Genomic DNA, 24,014 nt, shown 5'->3' with positions numbered 1-24,014 from the left:
AAATGAGTTTTCAGTAATTGCTGGCACATTCCCCTGGATCTTAATTTTTTTAAAAAGAAATTTCATTATTGTACCTAAAATTGCTTCTAAAAAGCAAAGAATTCAAGATATATAATTATCCTAGATTATATAATCACTGAGAAAGAGAAAAACATTTAGTTAAATTTTCATGTCAGGGCTTACTGTCTTTAGAGAATTTTGAGGATACACAGTATTTTAAAATAGGAATTAAGAGGGGAAAATGTGTATGACAATGGAGCAGAGTTTGGCAACTCGTACATAGAGAACCACCACTTCCAGTTTTAAGACATTTTCTATGGTTGATTTTTTTTTTTAATAGCAGTCCTTTGAGTAGGGCAGATAATCATTCTGTCCAATACAGAGGAGGGACACAAGAAGTTTAGTTTTGAGGAAACTATCCAGCTCTTCTATCACACACTCCATTAAAATAGGAAGTACTAAGGGCCCTCCCTGGTGGCACAACTATGGCACTATGAAGCTATCAAGCACGAGTTCCATCCCCCGCCAGGGGGGTGACCCACATAGTGCGGCAGACCTCACCTGCCCTGCCCTGCTGCCCTCAGCAGTGTATTTCAGTCAATCTGCCTGTTCTGCTCCCCACTCTTGTCTGGTGAGTCCCCTCACCCCGTCACCTCTGGCCTGTGCCCCAGTTCTGAACGCATAAATAAATAAATCTTAAAAAAAAAGGAAATACTAAACTAACCCTAAAAATTAAAGAAATAACAAAGACTAATAATAACAACAAAAAGAAACAGGTAACAATGTTAATATCAGTTAGCAAAGGGAGAGAAGGCAACTAGATTAGAAAATGAATTCAGTGATGCACGTGGAGGTACAGTGCAGTTCTTTAAATAAAGAGTCTTTCCAGCTCTACAGACCTTCCATGTTCCAAATCTGGGTTTATAGATGGCATTACCAGTCACTGAGGGGAGAATGAAAATATGCTTGCGGCGTAGAGGGCGGGAAAATAACAAACATACTTGGGGAGTTGGCGGAAATAGAACACTTATCTTGGCACTATTTAGAAAGAAGCAAAGTTGCCTGGCTAAACCAAATTTTTTGAAGACTAAAGAGGTAGGGGGCTAAAAGATGAACGAGGAGGCGGTGAGAGCAAGAGTTAAGACTAAGTAAGGATCGTCTTACTTAGTTCACCGCATTTGCCTGAAACCAGGCATGAAGGAACAGCGAGCATAACGAGATGAAGTGGAGAACTGTGCCACTGCCCAGTGGATGCTAATACTCGGAGTCCCTGGGGTCCCTCTAATCCTGGAATTTTTTGCAAGGACAGGCTGTTGCTGGAAAAATGAACGACGCCTCACAGGCGACAGGTGTCCCTGGACAGGAGCCCGCTGGAGGGAGTGTGGCAGAGAGGGAAGTCCGCTCTGTCGCCACCCGCCAGCTCCGTCCGAAAGTACCAGTGCGGTGCAGGTAGGGCAGGAAGAAGCTCTGGCTCACCCGCGGCGGGCGGGTCCCGCGCATCCGGGCCGAAAGTCGACAGGGTGAGAGCGCTGGGCCTCGCGACCACTTTCGACAGCCGAGAGAGAGTCGGGTCTTTCCATCTGCGGCCACAGATACACTTACAGGCCCCCAAATCGAGGCTTGTTTTGGCCACGACGTCACTTCCGATTTCTTCTTTCGCTTTCTGGCCCAAAACTGCTCCACTTCATTGCAGCTGAGAGAACCTCCCGGTTTCTTTCCCCGACGCTGCACAATACTACGAGAGTATTAGGGACAGCGTTATTTCAGCAGGCCAGAAACTCTGGGTTAGCGGAGCAAGACCACCGTCTTAGCCTCCGGCCACGCCTCCTCTGCCGCTTCGCCCCGCCCACCTGACCTCCCTTTGCGTCACCGAGCGGCGTGGATCTCGTAAACCTGCGGTATTACGTCATCTGTGTGCGACTGGCCTAGCCGTTCCATTTGCTGGGTGGTTCCGCGCCTCCCTGTAGCGCCCGCGTGACTTTTGCAAGTGATACTGAACGACCCAAGGGAGGGAGCTGGAGGGACCCAAGAAATCCTCCTTGGAGCTGCGGAGTCTCGGCAGATACTCGGGGCCATTGGAGGTAGGTGATGGCAGCTTCCATTAATGTAGCCCTGACGCTCGACGGGCCTTTCTTGCTATCTGGCATGCTGCCCTGAGGCATCTCATCCGCGGATTGGCTCAACTCCTTAGCAGCCTCCCAGGATCTCGGCATTTAGCGTCGACCTAAATTTTTCTCCGCAACGACCTCACCCTCTCCTCCCAGTCTGCTGTTATCAGTTTCCGGAGTAACCCTCTCGTTTTCCAGGCAGTGGGCATTTTGTCTTTCGAGGTTCCCTCAATTTTGAATGCTGCCGCCCCCTTCTTCCGCGTGGCGAACCTGTCATAATACCAAATTTAAAGACCCAGCTGAAGTGGACACTTTGGATCTCTCCAGGACCCGCCTTGTCAGAATTTCAAAAATCACTTCTTAAGACTCAAGGTTTTTTTTTGACATTTTACATTGTATTGCAATACCTGCCCTAGCTTTTCAGGCGCCCACCCCTTCCCCCATAATTTTCTTCTCTTTTTCACATAACTTCTTGCCTCCGTGCTTTTGGGCTGTGTAGTATTCTTTCCCCGCCCCTAGTGCTCCTCCTCACTTTAATCTGGCAAGACGCTGCTACTGCTCCTGGCTTCCTTCTGCCCAAGTTTTAAACAGTTCTTTGAGGGAGGGTTAGGTACTCCTTCACCCATACCCGAATAAGGCACCAAGGCCCAAATGCTCTGAGCTGAGACCTATGGTTAGATAACCAGTGACCCAAGAATGATATTTACAGATAAACGTTTATAATTTGCTTGATGATTGGAAACATTACATATGAATGAAATGAAATGTTTCCCCTCTCTTCCAATAACAAAATTATCAGTCATAATTATTTTGGGGGCTTGTTAGGAAAAATTGGGAAGTTATTTTTTCTTGCTAGCTATATAAATGACTACATAATATCTTCCATTTTGCCTGTTGACCTGCAAGGTCTGAAATGTTTACTTGTTGGCTCTTTATAAGAAAAGTGTGTTGATGCCTATGTGATACTCATATTATAGACACCATTTTTTCTTTTAAATTTGTATTTTCCCCACAGAACCCAGCCCAGTGTTTCCTTTCTTTTCCTTTCCTTCCTTCCATAAACATTCTTTGCACGCTGAAAAAAATATCCCCCAGACTTGAAATGTTCAGTTTAATGGGAGAAAGAAATCATTACATTGCAATGTGATTGTGTGCTTTTGAGAGATACAAGCATAGTCAGGTTGTTATAGGGCAGCAAATCTGTTAGAGGACAGGGGGAGAGGGACAGCCCCAAAAACCTGCCTGCTCTAAGTAGGTTCTGCCATCAGCTGCGACAAGACAAAACATATAAAACTTTAATGAAAAGGGACTTTAACACAGTAAATATACAATACGGAACACAAAGAATATAACTTCTAAATCAAACACCTGAAGTTACCTATCCCCTCGTGGGCATAAGTCCACCCAAAAGGGGTTGGCCCAAAGCAAGGCCTGAAAGCCCGCCACTAGACTAAAGCACCTTCTGGCCGGGACCCATGGAAAAGGGTCAGAAATGGCCAGACAAATCTGGGAGGAGCAAAATCAAAATCAATATAAACACTGCCATAGTGACCTCCCTACAGGTATCTCACCCACATCTGCCTTAACCAGTCCAAGGTCAGGAAGCAAGCCCTGTTTCTTCATCACATGCTTACTGCTCCATGTGGCTTCCCTAGGTCTCCTCCTTCTCCATCCTGCTTCCTTCCCTTCTTCTCTCTTTTTCTCTGCTCAGCTCCACCCTCCTTCTGGGTGGGCAGGGAACCTGGAACTTCCCTTTTTCCTAGGGACCACCCTGTTACAAGGTAGGAGTAGAGCAGGCAGACTCCTGACCACAGCATTAGGAAAGGTTTCTTGGAAAATATGAGCCTTGAGTTTGTCTTTAAGTGGTAAGTAGAAAGAGGTCATTTCTGGCAGACAGGACAGACAAATGGAAGTGAGACAAGAATGTGGTATATTATGGGAATAATAATAATAGAAAGGTAAGTAAGAGCCATATTTTAAAGGATCTTTCATGCCGTGTTAAGGTACTTGGATCTTCTTTTCTGGGCAGTTTTGGACTTTGTAGCAAAACCCAGATTTGCATTGTAGCTATTTGTTAGATGGATGAGGGACCTACCGAGGCCTTGTATTGTTGTTTTGCTGATGAGAAGATCTGAGTGACTGGATCTGATATTTAAAAAGATTGGGAGGTACTCAGCAGATGTTGTTGAACTATTTGAATGCTAGAAATGAAGAGAAAGGACAAATCAAGACTTTGTATCAAGAGATTCCTAGCTGGTATTAATACCTCCTGAAATGGAGAATACTGGAATTTGGGCACAGACTATGTCCATTTCACGGTGTCTTACACCGTGTAGGTACTTGAATAAATAAAAAAGTTTCCCTCTTTTTAATCTTTGATTTCCATATTTCATCAAAGCAGATTTTAAAAGATATATTTTTTATTTTAGTGTTACTGATGCACCATTTTTAGGCTTTTTGGAATAGATGGTGTATTGTACCATTGAACTCATTCGTCTGATAAAATTGATTCTGTTTTGCAATACAATACTTCTAGAAAAACCTTTTGGCTTAGTTACATGTTAAACTTTTAATTCATTTTCACCTCATTTTGTAACTTTAATTTAGAATTTAAGTTCTGAATTGCTGCATTGTTTTCTAATGTTTAAACGTTTTAAACTTCTACGTCAGAATATTAGCTTTTTATTTTAAGCCTTCAAATTTAACTTCAGCCTCTACATTAGAATGTTAATTTTCTTTTCCTTTCTTCATGTCATTTTTAAACTTTCAGGAAATCATCTAGATTATACTGGTAGATTTCATCTAGTTTTAGGAAACTTTAGTATTTGCAGTTTTACTTTAATGTTTTGTTGTCAGTAAATGAACTTTTGATGCCTGTGTGCTTTTCTCTGCTTTTGTTATTGGAAAGCTGAACCAGATTTATTTGCTAGAGTAAATTGCTCAATAAGGTGTGAGAACATTTGTGTGCAGCCCCTATCGGTATGATATGGTAGTCTTATCTTACTCCTCTTGCTTCCTTTCGATTGCCTCTTCTGTGTTACAAACTTAATAGTTTAATGGTTACTAATCTGTAAGTTACCTCACAAGTTTTTAAAAGAGTAGAGTAGAAATAATAATTATATATAGATTATGAGTAATATATATAACATTTTCTTTTTCAGATTTAAGCAGAGTCACTATAATTATTTTTAATCTCAATTCCAAACGATTTACACTGGACAACAGTACAATCATATGAAATTATGGCTGGTTATAAGCCTGTAGCTATTCAAACATACCCTATACTTGGTGAAAAGATCACCCAGGATACGCTGTACTGGAATAACTATAAGGTAACGTTGACAATCATGGGGTGAGAGGGGATTTGCGTTTATGCCACTGTGGAACTCTAATGAGAACTAATAACTAATATCAGTCTGTCAGCAACTTTGTTTGGGCAGATCAGTTGATATTTAATATTTTTTTCTTGGAATTTTATATGAAAGTCCATATTGTTTAATCAGTTTAACCACTAAAGTGCCTAGTTTAAAATTCTTGATTAATTGATTTATTTTATAACTTGTTTTTCATATGCAAGATTTTTTTGCCTTAATCTAAGGAAATAGTGATGCAAAATTCTTTACTACTATAATAACTTACAAATGAGTTTTTGGAAAAGATTAATAAGTAGAAAATATGAAAATAATGGGGGGTTTATAGAAAATAAATTTAATGACGAATAAAATGTTAAGAGACTGAACTCATAATTGAAAAAAATGCAAATTAAGTGAAATTAGATAGTGTTTTTCATTTGTTATATTGGCACACATGAAAAATTTTCATCATCATTACACTTGAGGAAGGGAAATTGCTATAAACTTCTTGGAGAGCAATTTGGTATAATCTGACATAATAAAACAATGCGTACAACTTTTGGCCTTTTAGCCTCACAGCTTTCTCAATAAATATGCTCCTGAAAGTTTGCTAACCTGATTGATATAAATATGTGTGTATATGTAAGATTAATGTGTGTATATATTTATATTATGTAAACATTCATATGAAGTATTTGTAATGTTAGAAATCTTAGAAGTTGCACTTATTGGTAGTGAACTGGTGGAGTAAATTGTGATGGATGTTGTGGATGTTAAATCTGTAGTTTATATGTAAAGTTAGGTAATATGCTATAAGTAAAAGAAAGCAAGCTATATAATGACTTGCATGGCATGTTGTATGTTAAACATACATGATTAAATGTCTGTGAGTTTAACTTCTTTACCCCATTTGTAATCACAGAAAACCTAACAGCTGAACAGAAAGAAGGGGTGACTTTCTGAACATATTTATTTATATTAATGGGAATAGAGATAGTCTGGGTGACAGGACTTGGACAATATTTTGCTTTCTTTATACCTTGTATTAAATACAGTCTAGTAAGTGTTGCTAAGAACAAAAATAAATAGTGTGTAAGGAATGACGCCATGCTTAAATAGGTGTTGGTGTTCTCACTTGTAACTTTGCTAACTCTTTATATTGTTTTTCATTAAGACTCCTGTTCAGATTAAGGAGTTTGGTGCAGTGTCAAAAGTAGACTTTTCTTCACAGCCGCCATATAATTATGCTGTTACAGCTTCTTCAAGGGTAAATATAATATTGCATTCTTTATTCTTTTATATAATTTATATTTACTATTGATCTTGAAGCATCTGGTGAGGTACTATGTTTTTTTTTATCTTGTAGATTCACATTTATGGCAGATACTCTCAAGAACCTGTAAAAACCTTTTCTCGATTTAAAGACACAGCATACTGTGCTACTTTTCGACAGGATGGTAAATTGCTTGTGGCTGGCAGTGAAGATGGTGGAGTTCACCTTTTTGATATAAGTGGAAGGGCTCCCCTTAGGCAGTTTGAAGGACACACAAAGTAAGCAACAGAGGGCTTTTTTAAAAGATTTATTTATTTATGCATACAGAACTGGAGTACAGGCCAGAGGTGCAGGGGAAGTGAGGGATTAACAAGAGACAGTGGGGAGCAGAACAGCCAACTGACAAAGTACACTGCTGAGGGGAGCAGTGGTCGAGTTAGGAGAGGTCTGCCACACCATGTGGTCACCTCCAGGGCAGAGATCAAACTCATGCTAAGGTGGCTTTAGCTTCTTAGTGCTGTGCTTTAACCCACTGTGCCACCAGGGAGAGCCTACAGTAGTGGGTTTTTTGTGTTCTTTTTGGTGTAACCGCTATTCATTTTCTATTCATATTTATTATATTTGAGTAAAAGCAGATAATTAAAAAAAAATCTATGAAAATTATGTAACTTTAGGTACTTTTCCCCTGGTTGGCCTAAAGCAGAGCTTAACCTAGGTCCCATGGTTGAGTTTCATGGAATTTGTGAGCCCTCTAGAATTGTATGTGACATTTTGGGAAATGTGTATTTAGGAAGAAATCCTGCAGCTTTCATTAATTTCTCAGTGAGTTCTGTGACTTGGTTGGGATTATAAACACTGGCCCAATGGTAACTATTAGATTAACTGCTAATGAGAATTATGTAGGCCTGGACTGTATTTGAGGTTGGAAGGTAGATTCTCTTTTTGGATTAGTAAATTGAATGGCTAGGGCAATTTCTATTACAGCATTGTTGCAAGATTAACTACCTTGAATTATTTTAAATTATTCAGAATAGCTTTGTATTCAGTCTTATGTCTTTTAAAATTTGGTACTGATTTTAAAATCTCAAGTGTTTTTTATAGTGTACTAGCAGGATAGTTACATACCAGTGAAACACTTACACTTTAATTTCATTAGAATATTCATCTTTAATAAAAGAGCTAAGCATTGCTAGCATGTTAGAAAATAAAGTTTTAAAGCTGTTGTTTGGTACTTAGTACCTTTATAGTGTAGGGTTATTTAAAATTTTAAGTTGGCTTGGGGACAAACACCTTTTTTATAGGTTATCTTTGTCACGATTACCCTGATACTCTATGAAACTGAATTGCTTCTTGGGGGGAGAGGAAAGTGTCAGAAATATAATTTTTTTCTTACTTTTTAATATACTGATTCCTGATTTTTCAGAGCAGTTCACACAGTAGATTTTACAGCTGATAAATACCATGTGGTTTCTGGAGCTGATGATTATACAGTTAAATTGTGGGATATTCCAAACTCCAAAGAAATTCTGACATTCAAAGAACATTCTGATTATGTGAGATGTGGGTGTGCTAGCAAATTGAATCCAGATCTCTTTGTAACAGGTTGGTAAACATTTTTTCCTATCATGAAGTTGATTATTTTACTTTTAAAGTTTTAATTTTTTATGCATATAAGAACTGAGGTATAGATCAGAGTGAGAGACATCACCAGAGAGATTGGGAGGCAGCATAGGCAGACCAAATTAAATACAGTGCTGAGGGGAGCAGCGGGCGGGTCAGGAGAGGTCTGCTGTGCCATGTGGGTCACCTTCAGGGATGGCCAGGGATGGAACAGAGCTTCATAGTGCTGTGCTTTAACCTGTTGTGCCACCAGAACAGTCCTATTAGGATATATTTTAATACTGCTTTCGGATTTTCTTTGGAGAGAGGAGTTAAAATTTTTATGAAGGAATGTGTTTCTGTTTATCCCATTCAAATTTTCTTCTTCTTTTCATTATTTTTATTGTCTTCCAAGTGTTTTTGGAACATCAGGCCTGCCTGGAAAGCTATCAGTACCTTTGTGAGCTTTACTCTGGTTTTTGCAGAGGCTCCAGCAATCAGGAAACAAAGACAGTGAGGTTCATGATTTTTGTGGTTGCCTGTACAGAGATTCCCAGATGACTCAGTAGTGACAGTAGTCTGAAAATAGGAATAGTTGAAGATTCTGTGTAGTATATAGTATGGTAGATTTGAAGGTACTGTATCTTCATGAGTTTACACAAATTAAACATTTTATCTAAATCTTTTCATATTTATCTGAATACACTACACATTTTTTGTGGTTTTGAACAGCAAAATTTACATAATGCCCAATTTGACATTTTAGGTTCATATGATCACACTGTGAAGATGTTTGATGCACGAGCAAATGAGAGTGTTATTTCTGTAGAGCATGGACAGCCAGTCGAGAGTGTCTTACTTTTTCCTTCTGGAGGTCTTCTGGTATCAGCAGGTATTTCTTTTTAAATTGCTTTCACCAGTGATGTCGATCTTGAGTTATTTAATTATTAGTTACTTGCTATAATATACTGTGTACACTTGAATTGCATATGTGAGTTTTTGCTCAAATAATTGATAATTGGGACAGGCAAACAGTTATCACTTATTGTGTAAGTGATATGTCAATCAGATATTGGGCTGTTATACACATATTATCTCTAATGCTCTAGGAATAGCTACAAGGTAGTTTTCTCCCTAGGTTACAACTAACTGTTACAACTAAGAAAATAAATTTTCACCAATTTTTCCAAGGCACAGTGGTGAGATGGTTGATGCACAAGCAAATGAGAGTGTTATTTCTGTAGAGCATGGACAGTAGGTGGAGAGTGTCTTGCTTTTTCCTTCAAGAGAAAAATCCTCAACCTGAGGGCCTACATTATATCCTAAACCCTCTTCCATCTTCTTTGATCCCCAAGTCCAGGCTACACTCCTGGTATAATTCCTGCCTAAGAGATCTGCAATAGCTTTTGTAAAGTAGCTTTTTTACATTGATTGAAATGGCCTTTCCCGGCAAGTTACTAATAGTGCTGGAGGGGATAATATGGAGTCAAATAGGACCTTGATATATTTCTCATCAAGTTGAAACTGTGGTGTTTTGTTGTGTTGATCACAGTGTATTTTCAGAATTATAATGGAAGAAATAAGTTTGTTGAAATAGTCAGAATTAATGTGTTGACCTTAGAGGAATGTACAGGTAGGTCATGTGTATACTTGATAGCGTATATGTGGCTGGGGGGTGTAGCCTCTTTTTGATTCTAAAATTCAAATAGAATTACCCTGTTTTATTTTCTCTTCCCTAGTATTTCTGTTCTATTTGCTTTAAAAATATGTTGATAAAATTGTCACATATATTCATTTTTCTTGCTGTTATTTTGAGAAGCAGAAATAAGTCAAGTTGAGCACACTGACTGGAAACGTATTTGCTAATCTGTAGTATCCTACTAGTTAATCCTGTGACCTTAGGCCACCCTTAATTTCTAAAGACTTTGCAAGTGCACGGTTGGTTTAGATCAGTGGTTTCAATTTGTGTATTAGGAGCAACCATATGTGGGCAGTCATGAGAGATAAAAACGTCCCTCCACTGCTGCCCCCTTGTCCTACTGTCCTGTTTTACCTACAAGCCCCCCCCCCCTTTTTTTTTTGCAAATAAGTATGTGCATTAAAGAAATACTTTAAACATCAGATTGAATTACTTTTTTAAGATTTGTTTATGCACACAGAACTGAGGTACAGGCCAGAGGTGCAGGGAATGTGAGAGGCTTCACCAGAGACAGAGTGGGGAGCAGAACAGGCCGATTGACCAAGTACACTGCTGAGGGGAGCAGCGGGCGGGCCAGGAGAGGTCTGCCGCGCCATGTGGATCTCCTCTGGGTTCGGGATCGAACTCATACTGAAGTGGCGTTAGCTTTTTAGTGCTGTGCTTTAACCTGCTGTGCCACTAGGAAGGTCCAGATCGAATTACTTTTTTTTTTTTTTAAAGATTTATTATTTGTGCATATAGGACTGGGGTACAGGTCAGAGGCACAGGGGTGGCGAGAGGTTCACCAGAGACAGAGTGGGGAGCAGAACAGGCAGATCGACGAAGTACACTGCTGAGGGGAGCAGCGGGCGGTCAGGAGAGGTCTGCCTCGCCATGTGGTCACCTCCGGGGCAGGCGGGAATTGAACTCATGCTGAAGCGGCTTTAGATTCTCAGTGCTGTGCTTTAACCCGCTGCGCCACCAGGGAGGGCCCAGATCGAATTACTTTTAAGGCTACTTCTAACTTTCAGGGTAAAATTTTTAGGGAAGTTTTTCACTTTTTTTGGGATTCATAGAATTTTTAGGAAATGATTTTACTATATTTCTTAAAAAAATCTTTTTCAGCTATACTTTTACCTTGCAAGGCATTTCTGTGTACTTTCCAAATTTGAAATTACTTAACCATTGTAACAGTTCTGGGGAAGGAACTTTTTATTTTACTTTATACACATTAAAGAGTACAGCTTGAGTTGAAACCAGCATTCTGGCTCTGGAACCTTTCACTTCCTTGTATGGAGAGTCCACTGAAGAATGCTTTGAGATCTTTAGAATTTTGAACCTGCAAGCAAAAATCAAATAATGATTATTTCTTTTCATAGGTGGTCGTTATGTTAAAGTCTGGGACATGCTGAAAGGAGGACAGTTGCTAGTGTCTTTGAAAAATCACCACAAAACTGTGACGTGTCTATGTCTGAGCAGCTCTGGACAGAGACTACTTTCTGGCTCACTGGATAGGTTAGTATTTTCATATAATCTCTTAATCATTAGTATCTTGAGTAATATTTCTTTATAATGTCAAAAATCGATACCTGGCTGGATTGATTGTCTGGAGTTTGTAGTTCTTCCCTTATTTGTGTGGGTTTTCTCCAGCTTCTCTGAGTGCCTCAGAGTTGTGCATTTAGGATCATTGGTGTGTCTAAACTGCCACAGTCTGAGGGGGTGTGCATGTATGTGTGTGAGTCCGGGCTAGCTGGGAGGGCATTCTGTCAAGGATTGGTCCCTGTTGTGTCTCCATCCACTCCGGGCCCTGAACTGGAATAAGTGGAAAATGTATGAATATTGTTGAGTATTAGACGCGATTTTGGTTTTTATTGAGAAGTGTAGTGATGTTTTTTTTGTACCAGAAATTTACTGTAGGAACTTAACTCTTGTTTATATTAACTAGCATATAGCAACATTGGTTTCTTTACACATTCATTTTTCCTAGTCGATTTCCAAGAATCTATCTGCAATGTTAAGTGAGGACTTAGTATATAAGTGTGTACAAGTGTTCACAAGTGTTCAGTGCTTGAGGAAATGGGTTATTTTCAATAGTTTTTGTGACAGAATATTCTTACATCTGGTTGCTATGAAAAGAAAATTTGTTGATTTGAAATTAGTTTTGAGCTTTTGTTTACATATAGTGCATATTTTCTCCATTGACAGAATTGCTTTGACTTAAATATAAGTATACAAAATATACTTTTTGTTTTTTATTTTTACTAGAGCATTAATCTTTTAAAATAATTGTATATTTTGAAATACTCAAGTATATGTGTGTATTCTTGATTATGTCCTTCAAAATTAAAGCTTCACATGAAAATTTCTATGTTATGTGTTCTAAATATTGGTGTGTTTAGATACTTAAAGTAGGTATATTTCATTAGTTAATGTTTTAGAATAGCTTGTATGATAGAAATTGAATGCAAGCTATATATAATTTAAATGTTTTAGTGCCATATTAAAAAGGTAAAAAGAGCAGGGTAAAATTAATAATACATAGTTATTTAGTTCAACATATCTAAATTATTAGTTCAGTATATAAACAATGTAAAGAACTTTTTCCTTTTCCCTACCCCTGTGTAAAAATTTTACTGAGGAACTAGAAACAAGGTAAACATTAAGTATCTAATTCATGCCTGTGATACAATATTATACAATGATTAAATTTAAATACAGTTGAAGAAGTTGAAATTAACGGAAAGCTATTTTTACACTACCTCTGTTAAACAAATTAAAATTAAATAAAAATATTCAGTTCTTCATTTTCACTAGCCTCATTAAAACTGAATTGCCATGTTTCTAGAACATGTCACAGTTATAAAATTTACTTAGGGCCCTCCCTGTTGGCGCAGCGGGTTAAAGCACTGCACTGAGAATCTAAAGCCACTTCCGCATGAGTTCGATTTCCGCTTGCCCCGGAGGAGTCCACATGGCGAGGCAGACCTCTCCTGGCCCTCCCGCTGCTCCTCTCAGCAGTGTATTTCATAGATCTGCCTGTTCTGCTCCCCATTCTGTCTCTGGTGAAGCCTCTAACCGCCCCTGAGCCTCTGGTCTGTACCCCAGTTCTGTATGCACAAATAAATAAATCTTTAAAAAAAAAAAAATTAGAGTCAGCTATTTTTTAAGCAAAAAAAGTCATGACTTTTCTGACAATCCAATATTTTCATATTTCCTTCCCTCTCCCTTGCTATGAAAAGCCTTTGTTTTTCAGTGTTATATTAAGAAATTCAGTGTTTAAAAAACTTTAAAAGATGCTTTCAAGATTAAGGAATTTTGTAATATAGCTGATTATTTGGAATGGTGTTACTAAGCAGTTTGGGACTTGATTTTTAGATGTGTCCCTCAAATGCTAATTGCTAAGTAGCCCTGTTCAGATTAGATTTCAACTGGGAGTGACTTTCCCAGGTAGTGGGTAGAATGTTACTGGCATCTAGTAGCGAATGTAAGGTTACAGTTAAACATCCTACATTGTACAGAACTTACCACAAAGAATTACCTCACTCAAAATGTGAATAATGCTGAAGTTAAGAAACCTTGCTCTTTTGACATACAGTGTACTTGCATTGATACTTTTGCTTTACTTTCAGATTTTATTTTTAAATGATAGTGGTTCATAGTCTATTCTATTTCTTTTAAAAGTGTCTAGTGTAAGTCTTTATACAAACATCATGACTAGTACTTACAAGCAGTTCACTTTTTAAAGAGATTCAGTGATGAATGAATTTGTAATTAACATTTCTAACCGTTGTTTTTCTTCACAGTTGTGTAAATTTTAACATTCATATTTAAGATGTTCAAATAATAAAAAGAAAGTTTGCATTTTATATACATGGTTTGTGACAAAAGCTTTCTATTTTTACTAGGAAGGTGAAGGTCTATAGCACAACTTCCTACAAAGTAGTTCACAGTTTTGACTATGCAGCTTCAATTTTAAGTCTTGCACTTGCAGTAAGTATTTTTTATTTCTTTTTAAAGCCTTATAATCTTGCATATTACATAGAAAGTAAAATGGTGTTTTAAGGTTAATCTCATGTTTGAATAAATCTTGTTTTCTTCTTATCACATTAGATAATAGAGTTAAGAAGAATGCTAGAATCTGACTTGTCCCAGTAACAGCTTGAATTCAGATTCCAGTTTTACTCACTGCATAACTTCAAGCTAAATAAGTGCTGTAGGTATTGTTAACACTGGCAGCAGGTCGGGAAGTTCATAAATCTTCAGCACTTTTATCTCTAGAATTAAATTCTTTGGAAAGGCAAGTGGGCTTTCCAAAAAAAAAAGGGGGGGAGTGAAGGGGACAACAAAATAAGATGATATAGCTTCATTGACTGCTCTTTCTGGAATATCCATTGCTACATGAACCATTGAGGAAAAGGCCATTTGAGTAGATTATGTAGAAACTGGATTTGGGAGAGGAAATACTTAATTGTGAAGTATTTTCTTGGTAAGGTTGTAGAAGGTCATACAACCATGTAACTCATCTTACGAGAAGATACAGGAAAAAAAATTTTGAGTTGCCCAACATGTCATTAGCTCTTTATTTTTAGGCAAACTTTTCCAGTAATATTTTACAACACATATACTAAATTCTATAAACATGATCATATCCTAAAGGAAAAATGACTGCTCTTTTTGTGAAGCTCACTGCTAGACAGTTTCTTTATCTTCATGGGAGTCTTCATGAAAGTATGGATAAACAACATAGATACTATAAATGTTATTTTGAAGAAAAAGTACTATACATTATGAGTTAGGAATAGACTAACTTATTTTTCTAATTGCTGTTAGCATGAAGATGAGACCATAGTTGTTGGAATGACCAATGGAATACTGAGTGTTAAACATCGGAAATCTGAGCCAAAGAAGGATTCTCTTCCTAAGAGAAGAAGGCCTACATATCGAACCTTTATTAAAGGAAAAAATTACATGAAGCAACGGGTATTTATGTACTTTTCATATTTTTCCAAAAAGTGATACTTAATAGACAGCTCCACCCCCTTGACAGCACTGGAAAGTTAACTTTACTTTGCTCATTTCTCTATCAGTTTTATCTCCAGATTGCTAGATGAGGGCATGATTACTATGTAATGGGGAATAAGGGCTACTTTATTTAATACCCTAAATCATAACCTTAGCGTACTCTCCCATATTTAAAACATTGTCTTTTGCACTGTTTCTGACTTGGTTTTCTAACCAACCCTGAAAAAAAGTAGTCTCTAATGTCTACTGTTTCAGCATCTGAGAAGATTGAGGTATAAAAGTTTTGGTTAAGCCAGAATTTCATTATTCAATAACTAGAGTTGTTGGGGGTGATTTCTACTAAATCACACTGTCTGTCATGGAAAGATAATTTAAAAAAGTAATTTATGCTCAGAACTGAGATAATCCTTTATTGTACCTTAAAATCATAGGAGAGTGGCAGCACATTGATGTTGAAAATGATTCCATTTTATTTAATCTACATAATAGGAATATTAACATTATGTTATAGTTCAGAGATACCCTGATATAGAAAAAAGTTATTTTGAATGAAACTTTATACACATACTGATTTTTCTCTATAAATTTACTTTTTAATACAGGATGACATTTTGATCAACAGACCACCAAAGAAATACCTAGAATTATATGACAGGGATCTGAAACATTTTCGGGTCTCTAAGGCACTTGACAGAGTCCTTGAGGTGAGTGAGAAGCAGTTTCTTTTTTTAAATTAGTTTAAGGTTCACAGCAAAATTGAATGAAAGGTACAGCGATTTTCCATATTCCCCATCTCTGCACCTGTGTTTCTTCCCCTACTGTGAATAGCTGCCACCAGAGTGGTACATTTGTTACAACGGATGAACCTACTGGGGATATGTTTTTTAAAAAAACATTTCTTCCCTTGTGTATTATTACCATGACTCAAAACTGTGCTAAAAACCCATTTAAAATTGGTAACTGTAAGGGTTTTTTCTTATATTGTCTTATCTGCTTATTGACTCTGAAAATTTTTTCAGCCCAGTTGTACTATAAAGACACCTGAGATTACAGTTTCCATTATAAAGGAGCTAAATCGAAGAGGGGTCCTTGCAAATGCCCTCGCAGGTCGGGATGAAAAGGAAATTAGTCGTGTTCTTAATTTTTTAATAAGGTATGTTTTGTGTCTGTGCAACACTTGTATTTTGCATTTGAAATCCTTTATCTCCAAATGAGAGATGTTGGCTTTTAGCTTGATCTTTATAAAAAAAGTTTCTAAGTTTCAGTAAAGAAAATCTTTGCTTTATAGGAATCTGTCTCAGCCACGATTTGCCCCTGTTTTGATCAATGCTGCTGAAATAATTATTGGTAAGTAGTTGTTGAAATGTGAAAAATCCTAGCATGTTTGCAAGAGTAAAGATGTCAAATAGTGACATAAAGTTGAAATTTGAATAGATTGAAAATACGTTATTTGTAAGAGCTCTCCAGTAAGAATATTCATTGAGAAAAAGAACACAGTAATAAAGCTTCTTCATTTAAAAAATGTAGTAAAGTGTGAGTTGCCTGTAGGTGACTAAAATTTTTTTCCCTAAACTTCTCTAATGACTGTCACACCTTGTAATGGAAAAATGAAAATAAATCAGAACTTCCATCATGTATTTTTTTAAAATAAAATCTATTTGAATGGATTATCTATTTTCTGTAAGTCACAGATTAACTGTAATGTAAGTTCAGATATTTCAGTGTCTTTAATTTTTATATTTTTCCTTAATATTGCTGTTCATTTGTTGTATAGAAAGATATTTCTAGTTAATGTGTTTATTTCTCTTTTTTCTAGATATATATCTGCCTGTGATTGGTCAATCACCTGTAGTTGATAAAAAGTTTTTGTTACTTCAAGGACTTGTAGAAAAAGAGATAGATTACCAAAGAGAGCTTCTAGAAACCTTGGGGATGATGGATATGCTTTTTGCCACTATGACAAGGAAAGAAAGCACTTCAGTGTTGCAGCATACATCTGATGGAATTCTAGAAAATAAGAAGATAGAATCATAGTGTTTACTACAACTAAACCTAAAAACTCCTAAGTTGGAATAGATTTGACTCTATTAACTATTGGAAGGAAAATTTTTTGATACATTGTAAAAACTTTTTCAGAAGCAATTTTATGGAAGAGACCAGAATAATTATGATTGGAAAATAAGTACCTATATTAGACATGATTTTCCATGTAATATTTTGAATTACTTTATGGCATCTTTAGCTGGAAGATCTCATTTGCCCTGGGTATAGTGTCTGTCTACCTTGATCATGCTGATGATAATTTTGATAACAACAAAGTTCTGTAATACCCTGTGGGTAGACATTCAGAACTCTGGAAAGGGTTTCTCGACTGGGAATTCTGCCAAAGAAACATGGGTTTCTTTTTTACTTCTTTCCTCAAAAACAACAACAACAAATCAATTGATGGCAAATAAACTCTTCATTTTGATCAGTGCCATTGGGATTTTCAGGCTCAGCTAAACTTGCCTCCTCTTTCTTTGACATTTGTATATGTCTGAGGCCATATGATTCAGCTGGTGATAGAACTGTATCTGTTCCAAGTGTGAACAACTAACTCTGAATATTTCACACTAGGTGGACATGTATCAATATGTGTTGAGGCAAATTTGATACCTCAGAATTGTGCTTTCTATCACAGGTTTCTTTCATTTTTTTTTTACCTTAATTCTCAGAATGTGGCTTTTAATTGGACCATTTCTTTTTTTTTCCCCCTCAAAATAGCCTTCCTACCAGGTTTTCAACTTGATTCAGGTTAGGGAAATGATAAAGTTTGCCATTTCTCTTGCAATAAATAGCCTTTCAGCCTTTTATACTATGTTTGGAGATTACCTTCTAGCTACCTACCCCCCTGAAAACCATTTTCTCTGATCTGTATTTAAAGTTTTCCCTACTCACAATCATCGTGTGATGAATCTCAAATCCCAGAGTAGCTCTTCTTGAAAAACAGGTTTTTTTTTTTATGTGTTCAATGTAAATAATTTTTTATAAAGAAATTACTGTTTTCTTTTTGACTTTCTGAAATGTATCAATTCCTGCTGGATAGTCACTGATTATGACAGCTTCCACTCTCTTTCACACTTGCTACCTCTTCTACCTTTCCCTAAATCCTGTTTTGTCCCATGTAGTATAATGTAGGGGACTGTGTCTTTAGCTAAAGGAAGATTTTGTAGTGGGGCTCTCTTAAAACTTCAGTTTTATGAATTTAGATATTTTTTAATGCAGAAAAATGATACATATTCTGGTGCAGGCATGTGCTCAAAACACATGACCTAACTTACATAGTCATAGTATGGTAACTAGTAAGAAACCAAGAGCTTGCTTCCTTCAAGAATTAGGTGATCAGGGTCATCTTGAGAAGGGTTAATTTATTATTTAAATAACTTAAAAAAAGGTTTTTAAAAAAGCTTTTAAAATTTAACTTCCTGGTAAATTGGTAACTTGCATACTAGTGAATTTTAAGTTGAAATCTAAAACTCAAGCTGTTACCAAGACTGAGGTGTGATGGAGTTTCTCCATACATTTGTTTCTCTCCACAGCCATCCAAAGTTTGTTTTATTTTCATTTGATATTAACTTAGTGAACTCACTCTTGAAGTCCCCAAGCTGGAGTTCCTTACCATGCCAGCACTCTGACTTTGCCTGCTGGGACCAAACTCCCCATTCCCTTGAACAGAATTTTTCCTAGTGCTGCAGTTCTCACATGAATTTTGTAATGGTTACAAATTCCCAAAAAGGTTAAGAAATAACTCCCATAGCCATTAATACTTTTGTGTTAGGTTTAGGAATAGTTTTTATATTCATTAGTGCAAAGTAATATTTTGAATTTTGAATTTTTGAATAAAGTCAGTATATTGCAGAATATGACCTTGGCCATTAGGATCTAACTAATACTTTTAGACTAATGATTGTTAGTTAAAAGATATTTTAAAATGTTACCAAGCATGCAAAAATGAAATGTTTCAAAGAATTTGAAAAGTGTTTAATTTATTATATTTATAGGGTTTAAGTACTTGGGAAGATTTTGCTTGTTGGGGCAAGCATTTGAAGTACTGTGTAAAAGAAGATCAAATGTTTAAATGTATAAATTCTGTTAAGTTGTGTAAAGGAATTTGGATTGTAAATGAGACTGTAAAGAAATTTAGTTTGTTCAATTTAAGTGAACTTTATCAAACATCACTTAAAGGTGTCCTTTAAAAGTGATTATTAAATTGTACAGATTTCCAAATGGTATGTTTGTAAGTTAGACATAGAAGCCTAAAGGAAAGCTTTAAAATGCTGTGACAAGTACAAAATACCCTTTCAGACACTGAAAAATACCCTCATTTGTAAGTAGGTTACATGCCTGTTCTGGACCATAGTTCACTGGACCACGAGTGGCACACCTGGCATAAGCAGGGAGTTGTATCTGATATCTGTAATAAAATTCTTTATCTGGGAAAATGTGGGAGGCTACAAATGCTGTCCTTGTTCCAGCTGCTTATCTTCATCTAGGGGAATTCTCTCCATCTCTGCAATACCACCCTTATTGCTGCTAAGATGTAGTCCCTGAAGACTAGATAGGGCACTTCTTATTCCACAGGGTTTTTAGTTACTGTGTAGAGAGGGGCTACTGTTATCTCACTTAGCATGGCAGCACTGAGATGATACAAAGTTGAAGTGGCTGGTCCAAATTCATCATGTTGGTTAGTGGCAGATTTGGATTTGAACAGAAGTAGTCTGGTTTAAGAGTGTACTCCCAATTACTACAGGAATTACATTCTGTATTATTACATACTTGGTATATAATAAATGTATACAGAATGATTAGAATGAATGTTTATTGATTCCAGCTTGGAAACTGCCATAAAAACACCAACTTGGTTACTGTCTATAAGATGAAATGACTATATAATCGTTTTTTTCTGAGAGCTACAAATCAAAGTGTTTGTGGAAACTCCTTGCCCATTGAGAATTTTAATTGAGCCATGTAGTGGGTACACTTACCTTAGCTCACCGATAGTCCACCAGGTGGCAGTGTTATTCTGGAAACGGAAATGTGCTTTTGTATAGCCTTTCTATGTAGCCTTTTATCTGAATCAGACTGCTGTTACTCTGAGTATTGTGAGTTCTTTTAGAAAATAACCAAGATGCTCGGTTATTGCTATGTTAACAAGGTGGGTTCACAAGCCATTTATAATTATTAAGTGTAAACTAGAAATGTGAAAATTACTCAAAAGTCCTCGAATTAAAGACTGAACTTTCCAGCAATGTAGAATAAAAGAACATGAACTGGAATGATCTTTGGTAGATCCCTGATACCTTGCGCTGAGGTTTCCATATTTGTCATAAATGGGGTTACTATTACGTCCCTTGCTTAGCTTTAGAAGAATAATTAGGTGAAGCATGAAAGTGTTTTTCAAGTTTGATTACTGCAAGTCCACTTGCCTCTATTGGTGGCCCTTTGTCCTAGCTTCTTGATTACTGCCGTTCGAATCATTAGGTAAGGGCTGAGTTGCATAAATTTACAAAATTTATGGAACTTTACAAATTCCATAAACTAATGATGGTTAGGTTTAAAAGCAATTTGAAAGCAGGTGATAGGATTTGATGCTGCAAATAAGACATTAACCACTTGTTCATAAACTGTTAGTTGAAACTAATGTTAGTTGGTGTTGGAGCCTTAGTGTTACAATGGAAGATTTAAGTGGTAAATGCCTTTAGACATTTATTAATGCACACTTCAAATTAACTATTGTTGGGACTCTGTGATGACTTTATTTACAAAAGTTTATAAACTGGATTAATTTAATGAAGTTTGGCAATTTTCTGTAAACATTACTATAAAACATAGGATTTGTAAAAGAGAGATTCTTGACAAAGTGCTCCCAATTTTTTTTCTTTTAACACCCCAGTCAAAAGCAATTTCCTGTTTTTGTATTGACATTTTGAAAATTGAAATATTTTTGTATTTTATATTGAAATTTACTAACAGCATCAAATACGATTTTCTAAGAGATTACTGAGTTTATTGTCATTTTTTTTTTCTATCATAAAATCAGTACCCATAAATGTCAACATAGCTTAGTGGTTTTAATTACTTAATTTGCAGAAAACCCTAGATAACTGGTTGTCCTTGTAAACAAAACATTGTTTCTCTTATTACGATAAGCAGGTCATGCGATCAATTATAAATTTTCTTAGAAACCAGGACATCGAATTCATTTGAAAGTCAGAGAACACTAATAATAAGCTGTAATAGCAATAGTCCACAAACAGCAACATGCATTATTTTATCTCTGTATTTCTTTCTTCACAGTATGAAAGAGAAGTGTGCAGTGACTATAGGAACCATGAATACCTTAAGTGGGGCCTGCACACAAGAGGGGGTAAATAAATGTTTGTTGCTTAAAATCTGAATTCTGGAGAGGCAAATGTCAGATGAGATGTTGGCGAGCAGGGCTGCCATGTTGGGTAGTGAGTCCTTGGTCTTTTAAGAGCTACACAGAAATGGAATCTTTGAGGACACAGACTTTAAAACCCTAGTGCTTTATTTTATTTATTTAGAAATCAGTTTAGACTTACAGAAAACTTCCAAGAATAGTGCCACTTCCCCCAACTTCTGCTAATGTTAATGTACATAATCATGATGAGAATAAAAATTTGAGAAATGTTGGCGAAGGGTACAAACTTTGAATTACAAGTCCTGAGAATCTAATATAGGGCAAAATCACATTAATTTATAATATTATATAGCTGCAATTTCCTGAGTAGCTATTAAGCAGTCTTTTAAAAACTAACTATAGGAGTGTTATCCCAAAAAAGTACCTATATGAGGTATGGAAGTGTTAATTAAGTTGATTGTGGTATTTCACATGCTACTTTCTACTTCTATGAGTTCATTTTTTCTTTTTTTTTATATTTCACATATTCATGACACCATGCACTATTTGTTTTCCTCTAGCTTATTCATTTAGCATACTGCCCTCTGGTTTCACCCACACTGTCATAAATGTCATTTCCTTTTTTATGACTGAATACTATTCTATTACATATGTGTATATATGTGTGTGTTAGTCAATGATGGATAGCATATATGGCAATGGTCCCAAAGGCTCTACCATACAGACTAAGTGTGGTAGGCTGCATCATCCAAGTTTGTGTAATTTCACCCTGTAACATTATTTGTACAATAATGTCACGTAAGGATTCAGTTAATCCTCAGAATGTATCCTTGCTGTTAAGCAATGTGTAACACCACACATACACATATGTATGCATGTGCACCTGAAATTTTCTTCAGCCATTTATTCATTGGCAGACACTGAAGTTGTTCCTTATCTTTTCTGAATAATGAGCATGGAGGGCAGATGCTTTTCCAAGATACTGATTTTCTTTCTTCAGATGTAGGATTGCGGAATCATATATAACTCTAGTTATAATTTTTGAGGAACTGCCAATTTTCCATAATGACTTGGCCATTTTTACCCCTCTCTCCCTTCCACAGTATATGAGTTTCCTTTTTCCCACATCCCTGTCAATACTTATTATTACTTTTCTTTTTGATAAAAGTCATCCAGGCAGGCAGGCATGCAGGCAGGCAGGCAGTTGACAGCTCATTGTGGTTTTATTTGCATTTCCATGGTGTTAAGTGGTGTCCCAAATCTTTTTATGTAATTGTTAGTAACACGTGTGTTGTTTTTGGAAATAGGACTACTAAGGTCCTTTGCCCATTTTAAAATTGGATAATTTGTTTCTTTGCTCCTGAAGGGTAGGAGTTCCTTATATAATTTAGATATTAACTGCTAATAAGAAATACAGCTTGCAAATATGTAAGGGTAAGTTCTTTGTGAAGGGTAGTTGGAGAAGGACCTACGAAGCTCTTTCCTGGTTTATTACTAACGCCTTCAAAAATGCTATTATTTTAAATCTTAGCTAGTGTAATGCTAATTTAAAAAAGAAGTTAAATTATTTCATTAATAATGAGAGTTAAGTGGCCATTTTGCTTATTTATACTATTGTCATCAAGAAATGTAAGTGATTTAAGTTCTCTATTATGTGAAGTTTTTATTTGAATATCTAAGTGCTTAACCTGAGGAACATGAATTACCTTGGGATGACCAAAAACCCTTTGAGAAGTAATTTCACAATTTGGTGAATGCAATTGTATTATTTTTGGGTGGAGATCAGAGTTTTTACCAGATTCACAAATGTGTTTGTGACATAATTTCTCTTTCCCTAAAGTCTTAAGCTTTAATCAACCTAATGCACAAACAGATAATTCGTTTTACATACTCAAACCTGAAATGCTGGGTTTAGTAATATTTACAGAGGAGAACAGAATAAACTTTAATTCAAGTTCACCAATTTAGTTGGAGAAAAACAATCCATACAATGGGTGAAATATGATAAGTTTCCCTTTTATGTTGCCAAGTGCACAGATTTGGATCAGCATTGCACCAGGAGGTATGTTTAACTTACAGAGAAACAATTACATTTTGATGCCAACAGAAAAGCAAATACGTGTTTGGTATGACTAATGAAACTTTTGCACTAGCAGCTTTAATCTTGTGGTGTGATGTTTACTTATAATGGTTTATATAATTTGTCATGCAGTCGAAATCAAAGTTGAAAGTCAAACTGCAGATGTTAAAGGTTTTTTTTGAATACCATTTCCATTGTATGATAGAGGAAGGCAATGTTTTATACTAAGGAATATTTTAGGGACAGTATTTTGTATTTGTCATCAAAGTCAATTTAGTGGCACTTTTTACAGAGCCCAAGTGACAGTAAAGCACAGAGTGATCAACACAAGCAGGAGTGTGCAGCAGAGCCATTGAGAGAGTGGAAATGAGTGTTGTTGGTAATACATTTAGTAATCTTGGAGTATATCATGAGTGAGCCATAGTAATTAATTAAAAATGGCATAGAGGCCCTCCCTGGTGGCGCAGCGGGTTAAAGCAC

At 36.4% G+C, this 24,014-nt stretch overlaps 2 protein-coding genes across 4 annotated transcripts in view; one reads left to right on the top strand and one right to left on the bottom strand.

Moving 5' to 3' along the window:
• ANKRA2 (ankyrin repeat, family A (RFXANK-like), 2) overlaps nt 1-1,822 on the bottom strand; it is an 11,344-nt gene extending 9,522 nt beyond the window's left edge. The window contains exon 1 of one of the 2 annotated variants that reach the window (XM_004678214.2): nt 1,477-1,822. The gene's annotated coding sequence lies outside the window, so the exon portion shown is untranslated. Of the gene's footprint in view, nt 1-1,164; nt 1,214-1,476 lie in introns of those variants that run through there. The other variant, XM_012721705.1, reaches the window with a different exon arrangement.
• A 127-nt stretch (nt 1,823-1,949) lies between these two features.
• UTP15 (UTP15, U3 small nucleolar ribonucleoprotein, homolog (S. cerevisiae)) lies at nt 1,950-19,355 on the top strand. 2 transcript variants are annotated; one of them, XM_004678212.2, is made up of 13 exons: nt 1,950-2,081; nt 5,270-5,440; nt 6,636-6,728; nt 6,828-7,012; nt 8,158-8,336; nt 9,100-9,225; nt 11,391-11,526; nt 13,917-14,001; nt 14,842-14,991; nt 15,636-15,737; nt 16,053-16,186; nt 16,322-16,380; nt 16,850-19,355. In XM_004678212.2, exons 2-13 carry the CDS (start codon nt 5,351-5,353, stop codon nt 17,065-17,067), a joined length of 1,557 nt encoding a protein of 518 aa, XP_004678269.1. In that variant the 5' UTR covers nt 1,950-2,081; nt 5,270-5,350; the 3' UTR covers nt 17,068-19,355. The 2 variants fall into 2 exon arrangements, with proteins under 2 accessions (XP_004678269.1, XP_012577429.1); XM_012721975.1 differs by lacking the exon at nt 1,950-2,081 and adding an exon at nt 2,449-2,480.
• Nucleotides 19,356-24,014: the final 4,659 nt, after the last annotated feature.

The sequence above is a fragment of the Condylura cristata genome, unplaced genomic scaffold (genome assembly GCF_000260355.1).
Source record: "Condylura cristata isolate star-nosed mole 26May11 unplaced genomic scaffold, ConCri1.0 scaffold00007, whole genome shotgun sequence".
Taxonomy (NCBI): Eukaryota; Metazoa; Chordata; class Mammalia; order Eulipotyphla; family Talpidae; genus Condylura; species Condylura cristata.
Note: the sequence above shows the minus strand (reverse complement) of the source record. Positions and strands in the feature narration are given on the sequence as shown.

What these genes read in the sequence shown, in the direction of transcription:
- UTP15 (XM_004678212.2), top strand. Translation starts at nt 5,351, where the DNA reads ATGGCTGGTTATAAGCCTGTAGCTATTCAAACATACCCTATACTTGGT. An exon ending in AGGTCTTCTGGTATCAGCAG is followed by an intron (nt 9,226 to 11,390) that starts GTATTTCTTTTT and finishes TTCTTTTCATAG; the next exon opens with GTGGTCGTTATGTTAAAGTC. An exon ending in CACTTGACAGAGTCCTTGAG is followed by an intron (nt 15,738 to 16,052) that starts GTGAGTGAGAAG and finishes AAATTTTTTCAG; the next exon opens with CCCAGTTGTACTATAAAGAC.